The 12,761-nt window shown below is 42.7% G+C and overlaps 1 protein-coding gene across 3 annotated transcripts in view; it reads right to left on the bottom strand.

Moving 5' to 3' along the window:
- RPS6KA3 (ribosomal protein S6 kinase A3) overlaps nucleotides 1–11,893 on the bottom strand; it is a 112,069-nt gene extending 100,176 nt beyond the window's left edge. For 2 of the 3 annotated variants that reach the window (XM_062182941.1, XM_062182942.1), the window contains exon 1: nucleotides 11,785–11,842. Coding sequence is in view for 1 of the 3 variants with exons in the window: in XM_062182943.1 (XP_062038927.1) it covers nucleotides 11,785–11,853 (69 nt within the window). In the remaining 2 variants the exon portion in view is untranslated. Of the gene's footprint in view, nucleotides 1–11,784 lie in introns of all 3 variants that reach the window. The other variant, XM_062182943.1, reaches the window with a different exon arrangement.
- Between the last annotated feature and the right edge of the window lie 868 nt (nucleotides 11,894–12,761).

Below are 12,761 nucleotides of genomic sequence, written 5' to 3'. Positions count from 1 at the left end.
ATTTGCTCAAACATACATCTGGGTACTTCTGTAAGGAGAGCTGCTGTTTCATTTGTTAAGACAGGTGTTTAGATATCTCAAAGCATTTTCCCATTCAATGTCAAACACTGTATCTAAGGCCAGCTCACAAAAGCCTATATAACCCACACTGTATTGGGACAGTATTATCAACTTTACTAAGGTTTCTAATAAAGCATGTCAACCTTGTCTCTATTATGAGCACCATTCCTAGTTCATGCCGGGATCACATCTTCAGGAGAGCTTCATGGTGCACATACAGAAGAGAGCACTTAGCTCTCTAGGTCATTATCCTCTACATTCCCACACAAAGAGCTACTTAAGCAAACCACCTGGCTGCTTCCCCCCCCTGCAGCAGATTTCATCTGGACAGTCACTTATCTAGATGTTGTTCTTAACTAAAGCAGGGCAGTCTAGTGGAAAGTCAATGGGAATTTGGAATTTGCAAAACCGCAGGACTAGGGTTTGAATGCGGGCTCCTCCATTTATTAGCTCTGCAACCATGAGCAGTTTACTTCATTTCCCCAGGCTCTAATTCCTCACCTGTAAATTGAGGACAATTATGTCTACCTCATTCAAGTTACTGTATACAAAGGCATTCAGTAAATGTTCAGTTCCTTTTCATCCTCACCTGAGAAAGAAAGAGCAATGACCTCGACATCCCCTGCTACTCACCACTTATTTGCAGGTAGGACTCTTCTCAAGTTGTTTCTGTAAACTAAGAACCAACTGTATTTTTCAGATTTACAAATCAAAGCTAAAGCAAGGCTGCATATTACTTTATTTTGGATTTGGGCACTTTGATATAGCAAATGAGGAACTGAAAACAGAAAGAAGGCAGAGGAAACGTAATATTTGCGCTTTTAAGCACTGTGGCTCTTTCAGAATTCGTATTTAAGATATCTTGGATAAAATCATTTCAAAGTTTTATTAATATATTCTCAATGGCAAAATAAGTTTTAGTGAAATGAAATGTGTTGCACACTCTGGCTCTGACTTTGTCAACACATGACCTGGGGGTGGGTCTGCCTCAATAGGTTCAATTTTCAAATAGGACAAGGCTAAATTGTTCTTGGCTCTAAAATTCTATGCCTAATTTAAAAAAAAAAACTTTCACATTCCAAGATATATCACTCTACTTTTCCAGTTTTAATTAGCACATTATAGTGAAAAGAACATATTAAACTTACCATGCAATAATTTATTCATCCAACAATACAGAATATAATTATGTTTTTCTATCATAAAATTATCCTGTTTCATGCCTCTGTCTGCAAACTCAGCCCACCAGAGGAAACTTATTATTGCAACATTTTTCGATAGTTGAATTTCTGCCAATGCTTTGGAATTACGTGTCACTGTAAAACTAGTGAAGTCGCAGGAAGAGCAGAATGCTGATTTGAGGGGACTGTATCATAGAGGAACAAGACAAACTTGACTACACATCATTTGAGAAAGCATATGAAAAAAATGTTTAAAAAAAGATTTATTTATTTGAAAGGCAGGGTGATGAGGGGGTGGTGGTAGAGCTGGTTCGCTTCCCAAATGGCCATATCAGCCAGGAGCCTGGAACTCCATTCGGGTCTCCCATGTGGGTGACAGAGGCCCAAATATGTGGCCACCTTTTATGCCTTTCCAGGCACCACTAGCAGGGAGCAGGATTAGAAGAAGAGCAGCCTGGACTGAAACCGGAGCTCATATAGGATGCCGGAGCCACAAGTGGCAGCCTAACCTGCCCACCCCATTCAAATATTTTTGTTTAGAAAAAACCTTGGCCTATTAATTTCAAAATACAAATAATAAAATGTAGAGTTGCAAATACAATAGCATAGAAAAAGGGAGCTCAATTTGCTTAAATTCTGTAATTTAGAACTCTGCAGTTCAACATGGTAGCTAAGAGCCACTGGCAACTACTAAATTTAAATTTAAATTAAATAAAAAACTCAGTTCCTCAGTCACACATCAGGTGTCCAGTGGCAACATTTGGCTAGTGGCTAAAGTATTAACAATGATGATAAAGAAGTTTTATTTTTTAAATTACTTTGTTTTCTGGTAGATGCCTCTGTCTTTAAATGTGAAGAACTGAAATAACATTCTAAGTAGCCAAGGTTTTTAACTATAGGCTTTACAAGGTTTCTGGAGTTTAGATTTTTTATAAACCACTGCACTTGAGATGTACTTCAATCTATTAATGTCAAAATGATCTTTTGCTTCAGGCTATCATTTGACATCTGCTTCTAACACATATCAAATGACTGAACCAAGATTCCTGTAACAAGCGTTGTGGACCAAAGGATTAGAGTTAAGCTCACAGAAATCTAGATGACCAGGTCAGATTTGAAGATGAGATCATTGTCATATGTAAGATTATAAAAATCAATTTATGTGGCAGACAAAACATAACTAATTTTTACAGTGCATAAGAGACCACAGATCCATTAGTTGAGAAGAGGAAATTTCACTTATGCCATGGATTTAATTCTATTTATACTAATAGAGAATGACAAGACATTTCCATTTGAGTATAGTGTACCTAATATTTAGGAAACTAGCACTATTTCATGAGAATAACAAAAAAGGACTCACAACATAGAGATCTGACCCCAGCTGGGACAGTCAGCTAACTTTCTACCTTACAGCTGCCTGTTCTTTAGTTCATTCACATCTTACTTTCTGGCTGACATCTTCAAAAGAGGAAGTAAATATGCAGAACAGGTAATTCCACTGCTTCCGCCATTTTGCTATGGTACGACAAAAAAAAGTCATTATTATTATTAGGTAATATGCCCAGCAAAATACCCTTGATGCCAGAGCTATGTGTACATGATGGGCAGAGACCAAAAAAGGGGTGATGATACTATTTTATATAATTAGGAAAATTGCGGCTTTTTCTTAAAGACGAAGTCAGAATATTTCCAAGTTAAAAATGGTTGCACTGGGGCTGGCACTGCAGTGCAGCAGGTTAAGTTGCTACTTGGGACACTGACATCCCATGTTGGAGTGCCAGTTTGAGTCCTGGCTACCCTGCTTCTAGTCCAGCTCCCTGCTCATGTACCTGAGAAGACAGCAGAGGATGGCCCAAGTATCTGGGCCCCTGCCACCCATGTTGGGGAGACCAGGATGGAGTTCCTGGCTCCTGGTTGTGGCCCAGCCGAGAGCTTGCTGCTGAGGGCATTTGGGGAAGCAGGGCATGGAAGATCTTCTGTTCTCTCTCTCTCTCCTCCTTCCCCTCCCTTCTCTCCCTATGCCTTTCTGTCACACTGCCTTTCAAATAAATCAACCTTTAAAATAAAAAAAAATAAAAAGTTGGGGCTGCTGCTGTAGTGCAGTGGGTAAAGCTGCCACCTGCAGTGCCAGCATCCCATACGGGCACTGGTTCATGTCCTAGCTGTTCCACTTCCAATCCAACTCTCTGCTATGGCCTGGGAAAGCAGTAGAAGATGGCCCAAGTCCTTGATCCCTGCACCCACGTGCGGGGGGGGGGGGGGTTGTCGAAGAAGCTCCTGGCTCCTGGCTTCGGATCAGCACAGCTTGCCGCCAACTGGGGAGTGAAGCAGTGGATGGAAGATCTCTCTCTCTCTGCCTCTCCTCTCCTCTCTGCTTAACTCTTTCAAATAAACAAACAAATCTTAAAAAAAAAAGTTGCATCAAAATGTACTAATCCTAGCTATCTTCCTTCTAATAACGTCAAGTTAGAAGCAATTAGTTTAAAAAGGAGAATGGGAGAGGTAGGCATATTGACATCATAGGATAAAAGAGAATTTTTAAACAGTATTACAGATAAGTTACAGAACAAGTCAATATAAGGGACATTTAGTAGGGGCAACCAGTATGACATTAAAGTAAAATATGACCATTAATGATCAGAAAAGTCAACCAAAAATGTTTAAAATTTTAATTTCAATTATTATATTTAATTTTTCAGATCACTATTAAGATTAAAAAATATTACATAATTAAACTTAGATTTCAACTCAAAATGAAACAAAAACTTCTAAAAGTTAAAGAAAAAAGCCGCAATATAGTAAATCAAAGGTAACCGCCATTCACAAGCACTACTGGATCATGTTACTGTAGTTATGACTTTCCAAAACTGTGTTCTGCAAAAACACCTGTGTTTTGAGACCTCAATAGGCAGTTCATGAAAAAGAAGTAACACTGAGTCTCAAGTGTTGTGTACTACATCCATACTCCAGATTTATCGTGTATAAAATTGCCTTAAAGCTTCTAAGAAGTTATACAGTGAAGACACTAGTTAAATCTTTTTTCACTCCACATTTCCCAAACACTTGATTATAACATACTCTCTTGTTTTTCTCAGAAGGGAAGATAGTTGTTGGAGGACACAGATACACTTTTTAATATCACATCTCCAGATACTTCTTGGTTTGAAAAATACTTTACGTACTATTTTGAATTCATTAAGTACCAACACTACCTAAGAAAGACAAACAGCACCACAAAGTCCAAAGGATTACATTTTTAGACAGGAAAATCCAGATATTCAAGTCACATTCAAGTGTGTTTATTGCAAAGGAGAGAAAGGTATGTCGTATTAATTCCTGTCCCTAAAACTGAACAGAACTGATTGATTCCAAAATATAAAAAGATATGCACATTTTATTTTGGTATGTTTTAGAAAAAAGTTACAATCTTATCTATTGGCGTTATGTATTGACTAGCCATTTCAGAAGGACATATTACCTTTAAGAGGTTGACACACAGGATATACCATTTTTTTTTTGACAGGCAGAGTGGACAGTGAGAGAGAGAGAGACAGAGAGAAAGGTCTTCCTTCCATTGGTTCACCCCCCAGTGGCCGCTGCGGCCAGCGCACGGTGCTGATCCGAAGCCAGGAGCCAGGTGCTTCTCCTGGTCTCCCATGCAGGTGCAGGGCCCAAGCACTTGGGCCATCCTCCACTACACTCCCGGGCCACAGCAGAGAGCTGGACTGGAAGAGGAGCAACTGGGACAGAATCCAGCACCCCGACCGGGACTAGAACCTGGTGTGCCAGCGCCACAGGCAGAGGATTAGCCTATTGAGCTACAGTGGCGCCGGCCAGGATATACCACATTTTATCAATTGTAACACACTCCCTACCAAGTTTAAGATAAACTACTATTCTATATACTGCTAAGAAAAAAAACCCACCAATTAAACTATGATATGCCATGGACTTGTTTAACCCCTTCCAATTTGAGTGGTGTTAAAATGTGGGCATATTTCCCTTTCCCCCTCCTTCTAAACATATTCTTCACAGCATTATTTATCTGTTTTTCCCCTTTAATGTTAATTTTGAAGGGAACAATACCAAAGCTCAAGATTTAAGAGATATCTCCTCATGTTACCCTTACAATTGCATTCACAGATTGCAGTGATTCTGTTTAAAGAAATCATATTTAATTGTTTTGCTTGGGTCTAAAAAAAATTACCTCAGAAGAAAAACAAAGAACTTTCTCAGACAGTTCTGTAAGAGAGAGGATTGATTTTAACTATTATTTATTAAGCACTTTAACCTGGTACCGAATCAAATGTTTTACATTTATTACAATCTCATTTAATCCTCACCATAACCAAAAGAGGTAAATATTATTTTCATCCCTAGTTTATAGATTAAAATGTTGAAGCAGAGACATTAACTAATTTGTATAAGGTTACAAAGTTATTAATTAGCTGAGCTAGAACTCAAACATCTTTATGGCTCCAAAGCTTATGTCAACATATTATCATTAATCCTAATTAGCCCACCAAGGTCCTTCTAAATTTTAAGGTGATAAGTAAAATTGAAATAATTATTAGTAACTAATGTATTTGCTAAATATAGGCCAAAATATACATAAATGCATCATTTAAGGATAGATTTCATTATCTTTAATGATAGAATAACATTTAATTATCTTTAATGATAGATTTATAATCTATACCAATTTATGACTAAAACAAAACACAAATTGACTATATAGGGGCTGGCACTGTGGTGTAGCAGGTAAAGTTGCAGCCTGCAGTGCCAGTATCTCATTTGGACTCCGGTTCGAGTCCCAGCTGCTCCACTTCTGATCCAGCTCTCTACTATGGCCCGGGAAAGCAGTGGAGGATAGCCCAAGTCCTTGGACCCCTAAACCCATGTGGGAAGACCCGGGGGAAGCTCCTGGCTCCGGATCAGCTCAGCTCTTGCTGTTTCGGCCAATTGGGGGGTGAACCAGCGGATAGAAGACCTCTCTCTCTCTCTCTCTCTAACTTTCAAATAAATAAATAAACATTTTTTTTTTTAAAAAGTAGACTATATACATTTTATAAAACAGGTACAGGACAAAATGCATCCATGTAATACATCTATATCAAATGTGTCATTTAATCATAAATAATTTAAGAAATTGTTTTATAAGATGTATATAGTCAATTTGTGTTTGTTTTGTTAAAACACATTTTACTCAAGAACTAAGATTTATGCCCTCTAAAAAAAAAAGATTTATGGGGTGGGCACTTGTCTTAGCAGTTAGGACAAGAGGTTTACATCCTGCACCCTGCAACCGTGAAGTACAGGATTCATACCTGGCTCCAAACCCTGACTCCAGCTTCCTGCTAATGCAGACCCTGGGAGGAGGCAGTGATAGCTCAAGTGACTGGGTTCCTGCCACCATTGTGAAGGACCTGGGCTGAGTTCCTGGCTCCTAGCTTCAGCCCCAGGGCTGGTCCTTGGAGGCATTTTGGGAGTGATTCCATCCACTGATGGGAGCTCTCTGTGTGCCTCTCAAATAAATTCATTTAAAAAATTTATGGTTTTCTTGTATGCTTTTTCACATTAAATTGATAACCCAGAACATCTGAGATCTAATAACTTTAAATTGATAGAGGTCACTATCTTAACTACAAAAAAATACTACTGGGAGGGGCATCTAATGTTAGGTATTAACGTGCAGTTATTTTTCCTATGAAAACTGGAGAATGGGATGTGTAACATATATTGTACATATGCATTCCAATGCTTTAAAAAAAACTTGTTCTCCATCAAAACATCTAAGTACCTGAGCACTATCACACTCATGCATTACCAGTGAGACCACCAGGCTGTCACTGCTGTTCATTATAATCGGAACTACTGGGTCTAAAGCACCCAATGTGCACTGAGCGCACCGAAGCACTTTCACCTCACCCCATCATTTACAGCCTGGCAGATCACATGTGTCTCAGCATGGAACTATAGAGCAAGTCTTGTTAACTATCACAATGTCATGTTTCAGTGGATGACAATTAAAAAAAAACTTCAGAATAATTCTTTTGCAATTCAGACTTCTGGATAAGAGATCTAGATTTCTGATCATTTTATAATTTGCCCAGTGTCAACTCCTTGGTAAGGAGCACACATCTCAACCATGCAATCTTCTAACATAAATACAGGATGTAGTTATTGGGATTTTCAGAAAGAAAAGCCAAAGTTTACCTAAACTCGTTTCTTTAATCTGATAAGTTTATTTATCTTAAAAATTTAAATGTACCCAGTCAGTTTTACAGTTTGGATCTAATCTGTAAGTACAGGGTCAAGCTGCCAAAATAAAGCAAATTTTCCTAGACTAAAATAAAAAAATGACACATCATAATCACTGAAATCGATGCCTTGTTCAGGAATGTGTCACAGTTCCTTAGTAGCTGACATGTAAGGAGACCTGTCCTCTCCCCAAATTTTCATTTTGAGGAAATGAAAACAACCCTGAAAAGTGGTAAAAATGAAAAAGGTAAAGAAACTTAATAAGAAACTTTTTTTTCAAAATCAAGGATCATAGAAGATTTTCGCTACAGATAAGAAACTTTAATACTGATGCTAGAAATACTATAGAATCTATGTACTATGTTATATATACACTATACTTGTACTACAGGATATTATACCATGCACATTCTCTAAAGAGGACCTTTAACACAAGGGTCTCATTTTTTCATAATAAAAGATTTATAGTTAATATTTTTCAATGCATTGTAGGTACTTGTTATTTAGAGGAAGTGAAGGTGGCTATTTTTATACAACACATTGTATACAACACATTATTGTGACTATTTTTATACATTTTTTTTTTTGACAGGCAGAGTGGACAGTGAGAGAGAGAGACAGAGAGAAAGGTCTTCCTTTGCCGTTGGTTCACCCTCCAATGGCCGCCGCGGCCAGCTTGCTGCAGCCAGAGCACCGCGCTGATCTGCTGATCCGTAGCCAGGAGCCAGGTGCTTCTCCTGGTCTCCCATGCAGGTGCAGGGCCCAAGCACTTGGGCCATCCTCCACTGCACTCCCAGGCCACAGCAGAGAGCTGGATTGGAAGAGGAGCAACCGAGACAGAATCCGGCGCCCCAACTGGGACTAGAACCTGGTGTGCCAGCGCCGCAGGCGGAGGATTAGCCTACTGAGCCGCGGCGCCGGCCTATTTTTATACATTTCTATAGAGCAAAAATAACCCCCCTTAATTTTATTATTTTGAAAATTGCTCATATTTAGATTACCATTTAATCTACATTACTGCTACTGAGAAAAAAAAGAATCATCTGGGTCAAGCTTATGATCTAGTAAATATTGTCTCTGACAGAACGGAAGAGTCACAATTCTTGCTATCTGTCTCAGTCAAATATCCAGAAAGCAAACCAGCATCTTTAAAGAACTCATCAAATAGCTCTGAATTCACCTAGACCATTTAGGAAGCGATTTTGTTTTTTATCTTGCACCAACCCTTACTTTGCTTACATAGTACTTCCTTTATTATCCTAAATTTGCTTCTTTAAACATTCGGCCTAGTTTTAGCCTATCATGTTATAACCCACGTTTGAGTTCAACCACAAGGGTTTTTTTGTTTTGAACACCATGAGACTCCTGTGAGGTCTCAAAGCAGGAAGGTCGGTGCAGAGGAATGAAGAAACTGCCTGTGTTTTTAGTGAGACACTCAGGTCTTTTAAAATTGTTCATATTTCAACATGAGATTAAAATGATAAGAAGGGAGATAAGATTCCCAAGTACCCTATTCCTGACCTTCATGATTCATTCAGCAGATATTTTGTGAGTACATAATACATATATGCCAGGCGTGGTGGTAAGTGCTGAGGATTCGGACAGAAAAGAAAGTATCAGCTTTCAAGTGTTCTTGAAAGTCTATTAGGATTGAGATCATAGATGTAAATGTCTATACAGACCAACCCGGAAATCTTTTAGCCTGGAGAGAAAAATTATGATGTATTTATTCAAGTAAATGACTATTAAAAACAAAAACAAAACAAAACAAAAATAAGACCTCTGATGTTATTCTGGTACAGTGCAATTGTTCTCGGCCAGAAGCCTGCTGAGGAGGAGACGGCATAATAGCCATAATAGCGGGTATCAATATTAGACCCTGGAGTGGAAATTCTCAATTCTTTCCTCACTGGCTTCTATTTTTCCAAATGGTATCAGATCATGAACAACCAAAGGAAACAAAATAGCTAAAGGAAAGTAGTCAAAATCTAGTTTTAATAAATCTAGGCAACGTTGGCTCTGTTTGACATACTTTATGACAGAATAACAAGAAAATGGCAAATTGTAGAATTCTATCTGCCAGGTTTGGGAAAACATGACAATAACTGCAATAACAAGGCTTTAATAAATGAGACCTGTTTCTGAAAAATACAGGACCTCTGACTACTGCTTATGTACTTGTACCCCAAAGTTTTCTACAAAGGATTTGAAGTAGTTATCCTAATATAAAGCAAAGCACCTGAACTGTAGCCACCTGGCTTCAGATCATGGCTCTTCCATTTCCTATTTATAATCTCTGTGCCCTTAACTTCTGAGACTTGGTTCCCTAATTTCTAACAATGGGGACCATAACCTTGTCCTACCAGGTCATATGAAGGAAAAGATCAAACAGAATGTAGCATAGTACCTGGCATAGAGTAGGTGCTAAGTAAATTAATACTACTGTTGTGCCTACCTCATCCAAATGCATGCTATACAGAAAAAGGACAAAGTAGAATTTGAAAAAATCTTTTCTACATATTGACACATGCCAAGCAGAAATGTGGATCTGAGTTGTAACTTTTAATATCTAAAAAAAAAAAAGTCTGAAGGCAAATTCAAGTTCTATATACAAGTTCAGTGCTTTGAGAACATTTATTAACCTTTGCCTATATTTAATGCAAAAACATTTTTGAAGTTAAAAAAAAAGGAAAAAGCAGCCCTCTGGCATACTGTTTTGCACACTATCCATTCAAAGGATGATTACACATTCTAAATTTGGCTTGCTTATAAAAGATTTCTAGTATTAGGTGAGCTAACAATTTTAAATGAAATTCTTGTAAATCTGCCAGTCCTAAAAAAAATTGATTTTCTTTTTCTTTCTTTTAGATAATATGTATCATTGTGTTTCCAATGGAAGAGCAGCTTTTAGTTTAGGTTCTGAAAGTGCGATCCAAGACACAAAATACTAAGCACCGATCGGAAGCACTATTACAACTCTGCTCGCCTTAAGGAGAACAAGTAAACATTTTTATACAGCAGCGGAGGTGACTGGGGAAAAAAAAAACTGAAAAGCAATTTGAACTGATCCCCCTCCCCCTCCATTATACCGGAGAATGCAAGTGTCCCGCATCTCAGATCAAACTGAGCCTGGCTTTTACTGACGTAACCAGTAACCCTATCCACCTCTCACACTGCAGGGCAGCGGCTGCCGCCAAGTACACCACTCAGAGCCTGCCCCATTCCACCCCCGCGTTTCAGTCATGCTTTCCAGAAATGGGGTCACTCACTAACTATTACACACACGCAGCCTATCATCCTGTAATCCCCCAAAGTCCGCTGCGGAGATAGTAGACAGCAAAAAGTCAAGAAGGAAGAATCACAGACGCGCCACCATCAGGAATTGATTTTCCACTCCGGAGGGGAGTGCGGATACCCAGAACAGCTCTGGTCTGGATTACTGTCGCAGACCCCGAGTTGGTTCTGGGACAGGGGCGGCTGCGCTGCGTCCGGGGAGATTCTGCTCTGCCCCCCTCTTTGGGCGTACTGTATGGGTTCGTGGCACTTGGTTGGGTGTCTCGGGGACGGTCACCAGATCCCGGGAGAGGAAACCAGAAAGCCCTTTACGGCAGCCGCTGATCTCCTTGAATATCACCCTCTCACCTCCATGCCTCCATGCACGGGGAACTCCAGTGAAACTCGCAGGGACCTCAGAAACAAGGGGTCAGGGGAGACAGAGGACCTTAGGCTTCCACTTTGTCCCCTGCCGCAGCAGAAAGCGCTGGAGCAGAAGGGGAGAGGCGAAGCCCTTGGCTGTCCGGCACCCCTTGCCGAAACGCCCAAGGCTCGACACTCTTGCCCCGGTGCGCCAGTCTCCCCGCAGCAACCCCCTCTCTCGGCCAGACTCCCTGCTCCCCGGTGAACCCAATCCATAGCCTACCCTCGGCTCCCCGTAAAGTGGCCAAGATCCAAGGAAGCCCCCGACCCGGCAGGGCCAAACTTCCCAACTCCTCGCCTGCCCCCTACTCCGCCTACCGCTTCCCCCCACGCAAAGTTGATGATAATTGGCTTCTTGCACACCCCACGCGCCGCCACACCGGCAGCCCCCCGAGCGAGGGAGGGAGGTGAGGGTGCGAGTGGGAGGAACAGACAGACGGGCAAACAGACCAACCCCAACAACCCAAACCGGAATCCTGGACCCGGGGGAGACGCGAGCGGGAGACGGGGCCAAGTGGCCAGCTCCGCGAAGGGAAGCGAGACGGCGGGGGCGCGCCGACCCCGGCCGCCCCGCTGCACTCACCTCAGCGCTGTCGGACGGGCTCTCCACAGCCATCTTCTGCCACGGGTCTGCCAGCTGCGCCAGCGGCATCTTCCCCCCCGGCCCACTGCCTTCACCGCCTCCTCCCTCCCCGCCCGCCCCGCTCCGTCGCCGCCCGAGCCCCACGGCAGCGGCAGCGGCGGCAACAGCAGCAGCAGCAGCGGCGGCCCCGCAGAGGGCTCGACGCCGACACCGATCGCCCGAATGCCTAGCGCCTGGCTGGAGACGCCCGCACGCCGAGCGAGAGCCTTGCACCGCCGCCGGGCACTGGGTCTCGCCCCTTTCTTCCTCTCCTCCTTCCGCCGCTGGGACTACGGCTCCGCCCCCCGCCGCCGGTTCCCGCGCCCGCTCCCAGCAGAACAGCGACCGCCGCGCGCTTCCCCACTTCCGCTCACAACATGGCGCCTAAGCGATACCTGTCTCTCAGAGCAAGGCTGGGCCGCCGCCGCCACCGCCGCGCGCACCCGGGGGTGGGGCTAGCGGAGAACACGCCCCCGGGCAGCCACACTCCGCTCCTCCCCTTTCCCACCCTCCTCGGTCTTCGCCCCAGCCTCAGCTTCTGGGCCTCGCCTACTTTCAGGAAGGGCGAGCCCAAGAGATCTGGGGGCGTCGGCCGGAGGCGGAGGAAAGAAATGGAAAAGGCAGGAGGGGCCGAAAGGCTGGGAGCTATCACGGGTCCTAGCAGGTCGGAGGTGCCTTGGGAACCACAGAGCACAGTGGTCCTCGCCCAGTTGGAAAGGGAGATAGGCAAGGCGCCTGCCAAGGACCCGAGATGCGGGCGCGGAGTATCTTTTCATCCTGTCTTCTCCGAGGGTGCGTGCGGGCGCGCCTAGTCAATGGGCACATCCCATAATGACCCAAGACTCTTCCCTCCCCAGGGTCACACGCTGGGCATTCACCTGCCCGCTCTCCCCAATGGGGATCTGGAAGGCTTAGTGCCTCGGAGCGGCTCCCGGTTG

The sequence above is a fragment of the Lepus europaeus genome, chromosome X (genome assembly GCF_033115175.1).
Source record: "Lepus europaeus isolate LE1 chromosome X, mLepTim1.pri, whole genome shotgun sequence".
Classification (NCBI taxonomy): Eukaryota; Metazoa; Chordata; class Mammalia; order Lagomorpha; family Leporidae; genus Lepus; species Lepus europaeus.
Note: the sequence above shows the minus strand (reverse complement) of the source record. Positions and strands in the feature narration are given on the sequence as shown.